General features: G+C 38.0%; 1 protein-coding gene across 1 annotated transcript in view; it reads left to right on the top strand.

The window, feature by feature from the left end:
- The window catches only part of LOC127579037 (collagen alpha-1(XIV) chain-like), a 105,925-nt gene that overhangs the window by 30,301 nt on the left and 59,827 nt on the right, over positions 1–15,797 (top strand). The window contains exons 11-18 of the mRNA XM_052031671.1: positions 716–877; positions 1,560–1,729; positions 4,514–4,643; positions 7,002–7,147; positions 9,476–9,605; positions 14,411–14,550; positions 14,988–15,117; positions 15,227–15,366. Of these exons, the coding sequence (XP_051887631.1) occupies positions 716–877; positions 1,560–1,729; positions 4,514–4,643; positions 7,002–7,147; positions 9,476–9,605; positions 14,411–14,550; positions 14,988–15,117; positions 15,227–15,366 (1,148 nt within the window). The remainder of the gene's footprint in view (positions 1–715; positions 878–1,559; positions 1,730–4,513; positions 4,644–7,001; positions 7,148–9,475; positions 9,606–14,410; positions 14,551–14,987; positions 15,118–15,226; positions 15,367–15,797) is intronic.

Raw genomic sequence — 15,797 nt, 5'->3', positions numbered from 1 at the left:
TTCAATTTTTAGATGTGTTGGAGATACTGTTGTGGTAACTGTACCTCCTTAAGAGAGAAAATTCATAAATAGAATGAAGGTTCTGTGTAATATGATTGATGAATAATAAATATAGCCAATTATAGACTGTCAAATTCTCCTATATAAAGGAAAGGAAAACTTAACAGACTATAATTGTCAAGATAATATATATTAAAAAAAATTAAAAATCAGGCAGACTCCTGCAGGAGTGCACCATGTCCCAGGCCAGTTTTTAGGTCTTGCATTGCATGCATGCAATGTTTTATGTCTGGACAAACAGATGAAAATCTATCCCATAGTGACTTAACTAATATAGAAATCACAGCATTGTTTTATCTGAATATAAATGTTGTAAAAATGAAATTCTGGTAAGAATAATCCTGGCTGATATTTCATTCACTATTGAGGGAATGCTACATTAATGGTGGGTTGTCTTTTATTTAGACATCAAACCAAGTCCCTTTCTACCTACATGTGGATGGAGAAGATCCAATGGCATTCAACAGTCCTCAGTGTGCAGGCCAGCATTATTCCTACACACAGCATCAAGAACCTTCCCTTCCTTGAACCCAAATGCAGAGATTTTATACTCATAGTACAGCGACAAACAGACAAGATTATAACAAAGCAATCTTAAATTATTCACACAACACAATTATCTTTTGCCTGATGGTGTTGTTTTATTTTGTTCTAGGTGTAAAGAATGCTGATGAAGCTGAGCTGAAACAAATAGCCTCTGATCCACTTGAACTCCATGTGTATAATGTACTTGACTTTAGTCTTCTAGACTCTCTTAGTGATAAACTCCCGAAGATTCTTTGTGGACAGATGAAGGCAAAGGCAACCAAAGTGAAAAGTACTCATCCAACTTCCTTGTCTTTCTTTAAAAAATGCAATTTATTGCTTTTTCCTGTTGTCAATGAACTGCCTTTTGGGCTGAGTACAGGGACCTGAGTTTGACCTCCTCATTATTCAAATCTCAATCTTAAAATCAAGTGCAGCTGCCTCATTTGCATTGGAGCTCACAATGAGGTCTTTCAAATGTCATTCTGCATTTTTTAGCAAGCAAGAGTAAAGAGACACTTCATTTGAAAATATAGTTGTCTAATGATGCACAGACAAGACTATAGTATGCTAGTAATAGTGATGTATGGTGGCTGCCAAACCTCTAAGCTCAGCAGTAAGTTCATTCTGATTGCAGCCAAAGGAAGATCCTTGGGAAGCTCTCAGAAAAGCAGCAATAACATGGGTACACTGGGATTCAACAGTGGACTTCAAGTGTTCCTTCACCCCTTTAGTATAAAAAATGCTTGACTCTACAATCAGTAGTCCAGCAGTTGATCTAGGGGTGGCCATATTAAAAGCAGTGGTGTTGGCAGGATACTTAATGGAATCCTCTTTGACTAATTTAGAATCCTTGACATGGCTGTAAGGTGAAAGCTGAGTGAGGCTTTAGTGAATGTGTGATTGGGTATGCAAGCAGCAGAGTAAGCAAAGGAAATGTTTTTTTAAATCTTGTTTCTTATTTCTGTTGTTAGGTGAACACCACAAGCCTGGCAGTGGTGCCATTTTATATCCAACCCCAACAAATCTGGTGATATCTGATATAACAGCCAGAAGTTTCAGAGTCAGCTGGACACACAGCCCAAAAAAGGCTAACAGATACCGTGTTATATATTACCCAACCAAAGGCGAGAAACCAGAAGAGGTATCAAACTGAATGCTATTTTGCTGAGAATTTAGATGAAAAGAATGAGTCCAGTGCCCTATTTTATTTGCTGTAAGCCAGGGTTAATTCAAAAACAATGTAATACACATTGAAGTGGAAAATATAGTGTCAATTTAAGTTTACAACTTAAGTTTACAAAAATAACAACTTACATTTACTGACAGCAATGACTAATGTAGAAAAGACAAACCACTGTGTTTCTTTGTAACATAAGCTAACAAAAAATGCCAAGCCAATATTGGAATGGATGTATGATCTTGACCAACATACTATTTTATGTAATGAGTCCTAAAGATGCAAAGTCAGCTGGAGAGGTGCAAGGTTTTGGGAACCTAGGCTGTTGGATGCACCATCACCAATTACTGAACAAAAGAGTAGGAGGATTCAGAATTGTTTTGAGTTGGAGAGATTGATAGCACTGAATGGAGTAGAACATTTGCAGTAAAAAAAAATTACAGGAAATGTTAAGGGGGAACACACAAAAATAGGAGCAGGGTTAGGCCACCAAGCCCCTCAAGCCTGCCCCACCACTCAGTATGATCAACGCTGACCTAGCCTATGTGTCATCTCCTCTGTCCCAGATCCTCATTGGTCACAATCCCCTAATCTTTCAAAAATGTATCTACCTCCACTTTATATTTGGATTGGAGGACTTCAGTTATGGGAAGAGGTTGGTGAGGGTTGTCTTGTTTTCCCTGGAATGAAAGAATCTGAGGGATGAACAGAGGAAAGTGGGAGCAGGAGTAGACCACCAGGCCACACAAGCCCTGCCCCATCTTTCAATATGATCATGGCTGATTTGTACTGGCCTCAGCTCACCTTCTGTGCCAGATCCCCATAACTCTCAATTCCTTGATCTTTCAAATTTTTTATCTATCTCCACCTTAAATACATCTGATGAACTGGCCTCCAGCATCCTAAGGGGCAGAGAATTCAGAAATTCATTACACTGAGAGTGGTATATATGAAACAGCATAGATAAGTTAGATAGTTCAAATATTTTCCCCATCATAGGGGTTTCAAAAACAAGAGGGCATTGATTTGAGGTGAGAAGAAGGAGTTTAAAGGAGATCTGAGGGGAAAGTATTTTCTAGAGAGAATGGTTAATACCTGGAACACACTGCCAGAGGTGGTGGTGGAATCAGATACAATCACTACATCTAAGAGGCATTTTGATAGGCCCTTGAATAGACAAAGCATAGAGGATCTGGACATAATGCGGGCGTGGGATTAGTGTAGAAGGATAAAACATTCAGTGTGGACCTGGTAGGCCAAAGGGCCTGTTTCTGTGCTGTACAACTCTGACTCTAAATAGTTCTAATGATCTAGATCTCTGGGGCATTATCCTTGATCTCCTTTGTTAACCATGGATGGCTCCTTTTGCACATGGAAACCCTCTCTCCAGTTAGGATAAATTTCTGCTGAGAAGAATGAGCTGGCTGTCTAAATATTTGCCACTGTTCATCTATGGACCTATGTCTTAGCTTATTTCTCCAGTCCACTCTAACAATTCCACCATCATAGTATTGTAATTATGTAAGTTGAAGACCCTGGTTTTGGACACGGGGTGTTCACCCTCAAACTGTATCTGAAATTCTACCATGTTGTGGGCATTATTCCTCAAGGATCTTTAACCATGAGATCTCTTTTTAATCCTTCTTCAGTACACATGACCAAATCAAAATAGCTTGTCCCAGGTAGATTTTGTATTGTACTGCTCTAAGAAGCAATCTCTGATGCACAATGCAGATTCCTCTTCTACGAAATCCTTTCCCATTTGATTTGCCCAATCAAATATGTAGATTAAAATCTCCTGTGATAATTGCAATTCCCTTCATACTTGCCTTTAATATTTCCTATTTATGCTTTGCCATCTCATGAGGTCACACTTTGGGGGCCTATAGATTACTCCAAGTCACATCTTCTTTCCCTATTCAATATTTCCACTCAAGGGTGAGGAATGAAAAAAACTTAAACGGAGGATAATAAATTTCAGTGTGTGTTATGGGGATTAGAGTCTGAATAAATTCATGAGGACAAGGGCAATGATTAGTAGAACTGAGGTGCAGGATAGAACAGAGAGTAAAAAAAATGATTTGATATCAGTGCACGACCATCCATTCAGAAAACTGTGGAAAAAGCAAGACTAAAAGGGACAAAGGTTATTAGTGGCAGATAGCTGACCTTGGGACAAAACAGGAGATGTTATTGGAAGGAAATGGAAGTTGCTGGTTTTCCTGCATTGAAAAAAGTAAAGTTGCATCAGACAACATAAGTTAAACATCAAAATGGAGATTAATTCTTCTAAAAATGAAGTATGCAATAGTCAATTAGTTGGGAAGAGCATACACTTATAACTGTCCTTTATTCCACAAATATTGTTACTTATTATACAATGGGATAAATACCTGCCAATGCCTTGTGAGATACTTACAAGATGAAGAGATTAAGGTGTATTCAACTGAGGCAAATGTAGATTTTAATGTGGTTGGGAGGTTTAAAGCCAATTGTGAAGGAAATAGGAGTGATCTTGTGACAATATATGGTTGGGTGACAGAGCAAAGGTTAAGAGCGCTTGGGGCAAAGATTGGATGGAATGCAGAAGAGCAAACTACCGTAACAACCAAACTTTTTCACAGTGACCTTTCTTGTGGTATCATGGATCAATATGAATCTTCATGACCACATTGACATAAGTTACAGATGTTGGATTTGTAATATTGGAAATGTTTTACTTTGAGTTGTGATGCTTTTATTTTACAGGTGATTGTGGATGGAACAGTTTCATCTGTAGTCCTAGAGAACTTACACTCCCTTACTGAATACCAAATCGCGGTGTTTCCCATCTATGAAAGTTTTGTTGGTGAAGGTCTCCGAGGCATTGAAACAACATGTATGTTCCCAAAGTACCTTGTAGTAAAGGGTTCTAATCTGAGATATTATTTAGATTGTAAGTAAAATGACATACGAGTTGGTGGACTAACTTCTGCCTTTCATTCTCATTAATCACTAATGCGAGAAGGAATTTTCAGAGATTAAGTAAAAACTTGTATCCTTCAATATTATTTAGTCTTTTATTGTTTGAATACATCCTTCATGTCTTCTTCAACAAGGAAAATAGTTCAGTTTCTCTTTGTTTAACTGATGAACACCTTATTAACCAACCTCCTTCTTATAATGCATCCAGTTCCCCAGAAACCTATGATTTTTCTCCCTTAGATATAAGTAGAATTTTTAAGATGTTTCTTAATGAATCAACTTCTGCACAAGACACTGATACTGTTTCAGAGAATGCAAAGGCATTCTTGTGCTTTTCTCCCTATCTTTATGAAATTACTTTGCAGGATTAGTTTTGACTATGTAATCTGTATATTAAAATGAGATTTTCGTTACACTACTTTAGTAAATAATTTAATCTGGATCTGTGATCCATCATCTTTGTTCCTGGGAGGCGAAATACCTGGTAGTTCTAATTGTCCAATCCTCATACTTTCTTTCCCTATGATTAAGGATTGAACCTCCCAACAGTTACTTATCTTCTTTGCTACAAACAGTTGTCAGTGAAAAGTCCTTGGTGTGAAATATTATGGTGGGGTCCCAAGCATTTTTTTGCATGGAGGGCAATTTTCAGGTTGGAGCAGGAGACTGAAAACCAAAATTGTTGCTGGCACCTCCAACATGTGACTGGCTGGCACACAGAAGTTTAGCTTTGATATCAGTTCATGATCTTGAAATCTTCCCCCCAACTCATTTCCATTGTGATAATCATAGTGTGCACTGGGAGAAGATTGAGGAGGAAATGTCTATCTTATCAAACTGGTTATTTTGGCTCTTATGCAGAGTAGAATGTCTTTCAGAACTGCTTCTCCTCAGTGGAGTAAGCCAAGAGCTGCCAGGCCACAATGTGGGTGTGTCAAAGCCATCTGCTCAGTTGCTTGATGAGCAGATAACATATTGACTTTTATTTTATTCATTTAGTGGGTTACAAGTATTCATTTGCAAGATGGCATGGCTTGGATTTTTTCACTCATTACTGATTGCCCTCGAGAAGGTGGTGGTAAGCTGCCTTCTTGATTTAACCTTTATAGTCCTTCAGGCAAAGGTACTCCCTTTTACAATGCAGCTGTGTAGAGAGTCCGAGAGTTAGTTTAATATCCTGTGGTTTCAGATCCTTACTGGTGAAGTGTTAGCTGCTGCTCTTCGTCTGGCCTGTGACCACATCATGTTCCTGTCCCTATTGGACTGTGAGGAGCATTTACTGCCCTGTGCTATCTTAGACTTCCATGGGTGACAATAAATTTCCATTGACTGGTTTATTTGGCCATTTTCCCCTCAGATTTTATTATATGGATTTCAAAAGGCCTGATGTGTTTCCATTTACAGTATCCCTATGAATCCTGCAACAGGGTCTGTGTTTGTGTTTGTCATAATAGATAGGTTGCCATCCTTTGGGTTGTGTTAATAAATTGACTAAATTCTGTTTGGCATCAACTAAACTACGCTCAGTAGCACTCTGCAGCATTTGATTCAGTACTGAAATATATCTTCCCTATCTCAATTCTATTTTTATGAAGGCAGTTGAAATAGTAGTTAAAGTAGCTGAATATTATGTAGTGGCTTAACAGTAACAGATCCTTTGACACAAAACAGATTGTTCATTCAACCTGAATTCTCTGTGTACTTGACTATGATGCATTTTTTTCTGTACCCTACTAATATAGTGCAGGTTTTTTGCAGAGTCCTTCATTCAATAGATATCAACAAGGAATCCCCTCACACCAGCCATGAAAACACTTGGATGCAGTTTAAGATTAACATCTTCAAAGAACATCAGAACATTGCACTAATGCCCAGTATCCTTAGCATTCCTTATAAAATTTAGGGTGATAAGTTTGCTAATAATAAGTAACTATGATGTTTTTTTAACGACTAACTAAATTGAAGACAAACAAATGTTATGTCAATTATATTTTTTTAAATGACATAAGGGATTATCTATTTAGATATGATTGGCTGCTTAATGTTGGAAAATTGGAAAATACAGATACTTGACTGAACATAACAGTCTGATCTGGTTGATGTTCTCAATATTTTAACAGTCCTAGCTCATTTAAAATAAATGAGTTAACTCGTGCAATAAATAGCAGATAAACAAATGTCATATACATTTATTAAATATTTATCTGTAACAGTTATTTCTCCTATTTAAAGATAATCTAACTGGTTTTAATTTAAAATTCTTCATTTTTAGTATCTTTCCCATCACTGAATAATCTTACAATCTATGATGTCACACATAACAGTATGAGAATTAAATGGCAGCCTCAAGATGAAGCCTCTCATTATATGATCCTTTATGAACAAGTTTCTAGCGATGAAGTAGATGATGGAAAAGAGGTAATTTTACCATGGTGTCGGTTTTCATGTTCTGCTTTTATATCATTAAATTATGTTTTAGATTTTGCTTTAAAATGTGTTCTTAATGAAAGTATCCATTATAATGAAGATTTGATCTAATTATATTGAAGCCACATGGCAGTTGATATAATCCTGCAGTAGCTCATTGTTGAACAGAATGTACATTTAGCGATTCCCTGTAGAATAATTGACTATGCCTTGCTTGTCAAGATTGCTTTAGACCTGGAGGTGAGTACTTCTCATTGGAATATGATGCAGAATCTGAAACCAATTTGACCTGTACGGTTTTTACCCATTCTCTTATTGATGATACAAAAGTTTGTTTGGTTCCTATAAACGTAACAATAGGTATATCGAAAAAAGCCTTGTCTGCACTGCTTCAACCAAATGGTTCAGACTTAGCAACAGCAACTTGCATTTACGTAATTCCTTTTAAGTAGAAACCCATCTGAAGGTATTTCACTGAATCAATGAAATCAGTCCATGTTTATGTTTTTTGGTGAAGCTAGTTGATAAAGGATTATTCTTGCGAAATAGAAAGAACTTACTGCCCATCTTTGCATAATGATCAATCAGTATTACACTGGATCAGGAATACTAGAACACGGATCGGATCTTGCATATCCCAATCAGTCCCTTTAGCCTCTTCAGTAGATTATGGTTGATCTTAAGCCAGCTCTACTGGCCTAAATTTAATCTGTTTTCCTTAGTAAAGAGTTATCAATCACAGTCTTAAAAATATCAAATGTACCAATGCTGAAGAACTAGGGGGTTTAAGATTCTTGATTTTATTCTTAAATGGCATTGATCAAATTTTGTCTTTCCAGTGGGACCATTGAACTGAATACCTGGTCATTATTGTATTGCTGTTTGTGGGAGCTTGTTTTATGCAAACTAGCTCCTGCATTTCACGCATTATGACAATGACTGTAAGTGGTACTAAGCAAACTTGAACAATTCTTCAAAAATGCATTTTTTTAATTCATGAAGTACTTTGGGATATCAACATATTGTGTGAGGTGCTATATGAATTCTCATACTTCTTTCAATATTAAGATCATGCCCTCTTGTTCTGGATTCTTTCGCCAGAAGAATTTCTCTGGACCTGCCCGATAGAATCTATTAATTTAGTCATTAATCAAGTCAACTGTTTGAAACTTGCCCTCATAGTTGAACTTTCCAAGCTCTGTTACAATTATGTTGAACCCATGCTATAAGCAGTTCAAGGCCAGTATTTGCTTTTTGAGGTTCAGTAGCAATAATCAGATTAATGTGTACAACTGAAGTAATTTGTTGTTTTTGTATTTCAATCATTTTATGATGAAGGTAGTTGGATTGTAAATGATTAGCCTAATCAAATATTCTTTGTAGCTATGCACTACATGTTTAGTGATTATAGACCTCAATCCTTGTGTTCATTTACAGTTCAGCCTCTCTCACTGTTTAAAAACTATTCCAATTATTGCCTAGAAATTCAATTGCATAACTTTTATTTCAGGAACTGAAGACAAATTTGTTTTCAATAATAATTGTTTCAGCATCATTTTCTCTCTCTGTTGATGTTGATCCTTGCACTCTTAATATGATTTCCACATTAGTGATGCATGCTATGATATCACTTCATTTTGAGCTCTTTGGGGAACTTGGACCATCTAGTCCTTGGCACCCATCACTGAGCACTACATTGAGAAAGCTGGTCCCAATTTCCTCCATCACTACCATCAGGCCTTTACATCCAGATTTCACCCCCCCCCCACCCCCCCCCGCAACCCCAGTCAGCTGGTGCTCCAGCTCTGGGCATCCTAATTTTTCATACAGTTCTAGGATGGCCTTCCGCTTATTTTCTGTGGCTTGACCATTAATGGAAAGAATCCCATGTGCCCTCCCTCTATCTACCTCTTCTGCTACCTTCAAGGACCTGTGCCCATACACACCAGGATCTTGCTATCCCACTGCCCTTGGTATCCTAGCCATTGCGCTCATTCATCGAGGGCTTGGAGTCACAACATCTTAATACAAAAAAATAGAATATTACCAAGTTAAGCACCAAATATTCTGTGTGTTTTAGGCTGAAACAAGAGTTGAATTTGAAAAACCACAGCCTGTAATATGGCTCACATTACATTTATAGACCAACTCCAAATTTAAGTTGATTTGCTGCTGATGCATGACAGAAAAATTATCAATGCTTCTCAAACCTTAAAATAACTATTACACTGACGCTAAGAGTGAAATAAAGACTGTTTAAGGAAAAGTAACTTGTACAGTTTCTTTCAAAATATTTACACAGCATTCTTGTAATAACAGATCAGGGTTGATGCTCAGCACACAGATATTGAAATAGAAGATCTCTCTCCGCATGCAGAGTATATTGTAACGGCTTATGCATTATATGGAGATGAAACAAGTGAACCTGTAACAGCACAGCAAGCAACACGTGAGTCTAGTCAAGCCTGTATTTCTGTACAACTGTGTAACCAATTGCCATAACATAACACATATTCTCTATTATTTTGCATTTCCTCTTTTCTGATGTCAAAAATATTTGTTTTTAAGATGTCTTTTTTTATTAATTCTCAGGATGTAGGCATGGAACAAGGTCAACACTTAATGCCCATCCTTGAACTGAGTTTTATGGCAAGGACAATTAAGAATTGAGCACATTGCTTTGAGTCAGGACCAGACAAGGGTGCTAGATTTCCTTCCACCCAATGACATTACTGAACAAATGGGTTGTTATTGCTAATACTATCTTTATAAATTATAAAATATATTTAAATTAGAGGAATTTAAGTTCCAGAGCAGCAGTGGTGGGATTTGAATTTGTTTCACTGGATTATCTAGTGTACTAGCCCAGTAAATTAACCATAATGCTATGTGTCATTTTCATCAATGATTTTTAGGGAAAATGTTTCCTCTAATTCCTCCAACCGTCTCCGGTCTGTATCTCCCACTTTTCAAGACAGCTGCTTCAGGAATGACCTTCCCTCTATCATGTCAGAGGTGTGGATGTTTACTGATGATTCCACATTATTTTGTTCCATTTCCAACACTTCAAGTAATGAAACAGTCCGAGCCCACCTGCAGCAAGCCCTAGATGATATTCAGACATGAACTGATAAGTGGCAAGTAACATTCACAACTTCCAATACATTAATTGCAGAAATAGGCAATTGTTCTAGAGAGAGATCTCAATAATTATTGGTCTTGCCAGCAACTGCCATTTACCATTAGAGGACTTCTTATTTAAAAATTGCTATTGATGTGGGATCTCACCTTATGAGAACTTTCATGTTCACATCAGATATGACAGGAGAGTGCAGAAATTGTCACAGTGTTATAAATGATGAGGATTAGGCCTAACATAAGAGGCTATCTTTGGCAACAACTTATACAGCCCTGCTTTTTAATTATGAAACAGGGCAATTGGTGATGCAGTGTCTTGAACCGAAACGTCAACCATCTCTTTGTCTCCACAGATACTGCTCAACCCTCTGAGTTCCTTCAGCAGTTTGTATTTTGCTCCAGATCCCAGCATCTACCTCCTCTTGTGGCTCATCAGTGCCTTTTGCTGGTTATAGCTTTAACTAATTGTATTTAGTTACTACAGCAGTATTTACCTTTCATGTCAAGTAAAGCGTGTATAAATTTCTAACAACAATGAAGAAAACTTCAAAATTTACACATTTGATTGTCTTTTCTCCAGAGCATGCTTTTCTTACCTATTGCATATACAGTGTTCCCCATTTCAAAAAAAAATCTGAAACACTTGCTCCAACTTGTTTTAGCAGCCATGTTAGTTTTCAAGCAAAAAGGAAAAGCCATGATCTTTTTTCTGGGAAAAGCCAATAGAGAGAATTGGGGCAGAACAAGAAGTGTTAACCATTGGAGGAGAAGGCTTGTGAGATGTACAAATGGCAACAAGGACCAACTGAGTCAAATGCTGTAGGTTTAACCTAACAACATAATGAACATACATTGAATCCAATATTTCTCCAAGAAGTCGCTGAAACTAATCATCTCTGCACGGCTAGAGTTTGATAGAACTTCTACTGTTCAGCTTGACAATCCTGTCACTGCTTTCCAGGCTAGAAGCACTCTCCAGTTTAGTACACAGTCTACAACTGGTGCCTAAATATTGGATTGCATAGGCTTACTCTTTTTGCCCTGCTTGATTTCTCAGACATCCATTTGCCACCCATCCTTCGCCTGTCTGATAGCCCTTACTGAACTCCAACCCCCATACCACCTCCACTGATCACAGCTCCCCTTCCCCAATGACTCCACCCAACATTCCAGGGAACAGTTTTTCTGATTGATGCATCATCTCTCCCACCCAGACCTGAAATGATTGGATTTCCTTTCTCATGCAAAGCCTTCCATCATTTTCAGCAGTGACTAGGCCTTGAGTACTCCTGTATTTTGCAGCAGCAGACCTTTGAACAAAATGTCTGTTGGCCCAGAGCGCAGTCTTATCAATGCGCCTAAACAGGCACCATTCAATTCCTTGGCAAAACATTGCCACTGCCTGCCGCTGAAATAAGTAAATACGTTTTGAAGCTTGATCATTGCTTCAATTAGTTTTTGCTGCTTATTTGTTTTCTGTCTTCATTCCCCGCCCCCCTCACCCTAGATCTTGAGGTTACTCCAGATGTGTTCCAAAGTTCGTGATTGGTGGTTAGGCGAAGTCAGCTGGCAGATTGGTGTCTGGAGAATGGGGTGGAAGGGTGGGATATGGAAGACAGATGGGTGATGAGTGGTTGGGTCAAGTGAATGTGAAATCATGAGATCCTCTTCCCAAATCCTCCTGACATGGTCTCCTTCAAAGTGCTTCTAATCTGAGAGGTGCTACCTCACTGCTGACAGAGCACGGTTCTCCTCTCCCATGTACTTAACTCCATGCTCATCCCTGACAAGCCAGCTGTACCTACTCTTTAGTTTAATAGTATTGTTTTTCTTCAACTTGTCCGGAACACAGTCTTGAGAGATTTGAAGCCTGCTCTGTGCAGAGTGTCTATTGATGACATTGTACCAGCCAATGTGTGGGAGGCAAGGTGTATAGTAAACAAAGTTAATTTATCTGAAAACTGTTTATCTGGAAAGCAGAGGAATTGGAACATGACAGGAAATACAGCAACTTATTTTGTTAGGAAATTATAGTGAGTGGATGATAGTTCAGATTCATAAAATTGATCTCAGTCACTTACAGCAGTGCAGTTAGCAGCCATGATTAATCGTAGAATTATCGAATCATCCCCACTCTTTTTGAGAATAGCTATGTCACTATATGCAGCCAAATAATGATATTTCATTCATTAAATAGTGGGATTCAACTTATAGTGGTGCATAATGAAAGCAGAGTAATGGATGATCTGCTAGTATTTATTCTATCAGCAAACTCAGCAGAATCGCCTATAAATGATGATGGTGCTATATTTTGTGGAGATGAGAAACACGATGTTATCATCCATCACTGGAAAATTGTCAGCATTAATTTCCTAATATATCCAGCTGTTGGATGGAACAACTTGGATCTCAATTCATTATGCTCCTTTGACCTATAGCTAGAAATTTCTCACTCTCCCGAGAGTAGTCTTGGATACACTGTGATATTTCACCAGATAAGTGTATTGTATTGATGAATTTCTGCCCAAGAACATATTTTATAAAATGTGTGTACAGCTGGCCAGATTATGCTGAATGTGAGCCAGCTATTCTGTACAGATGCATTGCCTAACTACTGTGCACAAAACGGTGCGGATGTACAGAACATGATAGAGGTGTGATGACAGTGCATATGGCTTCTTGCTCTGCCCTTGGACCTACCGCTGTCCAGCCGGATGAACTTCATAGTTGGCCCTTTATCTTTCTGCCAGCCATTGTTGGTCCATTTAATGTGACCCCTTTAGTTTGAATGAGGTCACTGACCTTTGTTAAGGAGGTAAGCTTAACTAAGTTTATTTGTTATATTTTCTTTATTTCACTGCATATTTATGTTATAATTAATTGAGTTTAACATTTTAAAATTGATGCATTCTTTTAAAAATATTAATATTTTAAAAAATATTGTTCATTAGTTAAATATATTTCAACTGTCTTTTTGAATATTTCTGATTGTTAGAGGCATTTAAAAACAGCAAATAGGCCTTTGACAGTTCAAGGGTCAGGGGCTACTGGGAGTAGGCCTACACCATGGAAAGTATGGAAGTCCAGCTGCCACTCAGACCTGCTCCGGCCGTGGGATGGCCATAGAACTGGGGCCTTGACGTCATTGGGAGTTTCATGGCTGCAGTGAGTTAGTGAAGCCAAGAGGCCAGCAGGGGCAAACATGCAGCAGGTTGGCTCAAGCACACTCCAGCCCAAGGCTTGTACAATTAAGCAGCAACTTTCATTTCAGAGACACAAGAGATTCTGCAGATGCTGAAATCTGGAGCAACACACACAAACTGCTGGAGGAACTCAGCAGGTCAGGCAACATCAATGGAGGGAAATAAACAGTCGGTGTTTCGGGTCAAGACCCTTCATGAATCCATAGACTATTTCAGTGAATAATAACATGATGTCATTGTGTGCAAATATTGAAGTGGAAATGAAGAGGAGATGAGGATTAAAAAAAGCGTGGAAGATGAATGGTGAAATTAGAGTTGAATGTAATGAAACATAAAGCAAAAGTAGAAAAAGTTGAAGCAATCAAGTGGAGAGAGGCCAAGATTAAGGAATGATTTAGGGAATGAATAAAGAGCAGAGTGATAGAAAGGTGCATTTTTTCCCCAAATAAAATGCCTTGGAAAATAACTATTATGTACTACTTGATATAATAGTAGCATCTTTTTCCATTTATATTGCATATTTAACATAGAAAAATGTCACAGGATGGTTTGTTTGCAAAGGCATTAGGACAATGGACACTGAACCAGAAAAGAAGAGACTCTAAAGGAAACCAAAATCTTAGCCAATCAAATAATTTTTACAGAGGGTCCTAACAAGGAGAGAGAAGGGGATTTGGAAAGAAATTCTAGAGAGTACGATCTAGGTACGGTAACTGAGAAAGCAGTAGGGGGAAGGGCAGGAATCTGCACAGAGCCAGACTTGGAGGAGCAGATAATGAAACTGCCTGGTTTCATAAGGACTTAAAAGGATGACCAATTTTCGTATGATTTCAAGGTAGGAGGTCTTGGTAGGTGTTACATTAGATATGCCCTGCTTTTCATAGTTTATTTTTGAAATGTTATTTATATATAGTTTCACTGGACCCTCCAAGAAACCTGCACCTTACTGAACTCCATCACAGTAGTGTTAAAGTAAATTGGGAGAGAGCTTCAAGGAAAGTGAGTGGACATCAGATCATGTATGTGTCAGCCAATGGGAATGATCCCAAGCAGGTGAGATTCATGCTGAGCTTCTTAAATCTACGTCACTTGTGCCAGAGACTAACGCACGTTTCAAATGAACTAAAGCTCAATAATTGGGGCCCCAGTTCATGAATAAGTAATGTCTTGGGTGGTGCAGAGTGAAAATGTAATCTCAGTCACGTCCACTAAGCACAATGTAATGGCATGTGCATGTTTTGGTCTTCCTCAGCTCCACTCTAATCTTTCAATCAATTATATATTTAGTCTATGTCCTCCAGTTAATAACGTCGTGCTAAGGGGAATAAGTCCTTCCACAACAGCTCGTAACTACCCTCATAATTTGACACATTTGATTAAATATTCCCTCAGTATATCCTTCCTCATCCATCAGTTTTGGGTAAATTCAGTCAGCTTTCTACGTAGAATCTTCATAGTGTGTACTCACTTGTACCTGTTTATAATTCCAGATTGAAGTTGGTGGGAACATTACAAATGTATTATTGAAAAACCTGGCCTCACTGACAAAGTATGTGGTTTCTGTACTTTCCATTTACGACGCTCTAAGCTCTGTGCCTGTTACCGTCACTGCTGAAACAGGTGTGCATTTTCAGAACTAGCATTCATTGCTCAGAATTTCTTGTAGTTGATTTGAAAAGAGCCAATTATATTTCAATAATGATAATATTGTGAATGTTTTTATTCGTAGGTAGGGTTCCGCCTCCCTCAAATCTGAAAGTCACTGAATTTTCAGACACCAGTTTAACAATTACATGGAAACATGCAGCCAGTGATGTTGCTCTGTACAAAATAAAATGGATTCCACTCAGTGGAGGAAAATTGTATGAGGTTTGTGATATATATTTTACAAATTAATTTGTTCTGCTTATTTAATTAAAGTGGTTATATATGAAAGGTTATTATAAAAGTTCAACTTTCAGTGGGTTTCGACAGTATTCTGTTTGCAAAGCCATAGGGATCACATTCCTTCTTTACCACTTCTTTATTGAGCAGAAGCAGAGGTGCAAAAGTCTCTTCTAAAGGATCACACTGAGAGCCAACATTTTGGTATTGGTTTATTATTCTCACTTGTACAGAGGTACAGTGAAAATCTTGTCTTGCATACCGTTCGTACAGATCAACTCATTACACGGTGCATTGAGGTAGCCCAGTGTAAAAACAGTAACAGAATACAGAGTAAAGTGTCACAGCTACAGGGAAGTGCTTTGCAGGTAGACAATAAGGTGCAAGGTCAAACAAGGTAGATTATGAGGTCAAAA

This window comes from Pristis pectinata, chromosome 16 (assembly GCF_009764475.1).
Source record: "Pristis pectinata isolate sPriPec2 chromosome 16, sPriPec2.1.pri, whole genome shotgun sequence".
NCBI classification, from domain to species: Eukaryota; Metazoa; Chordata; class Chondrichthyes; order Rhinopristiformes; family Pristidae; genus Pristis; species Pristis pectinata.
The sequence above is the reverse complement of the archived record's forward strand: the minus strand, read 5'-3'. Positions and strand labels throughout refer to the sequence as shown.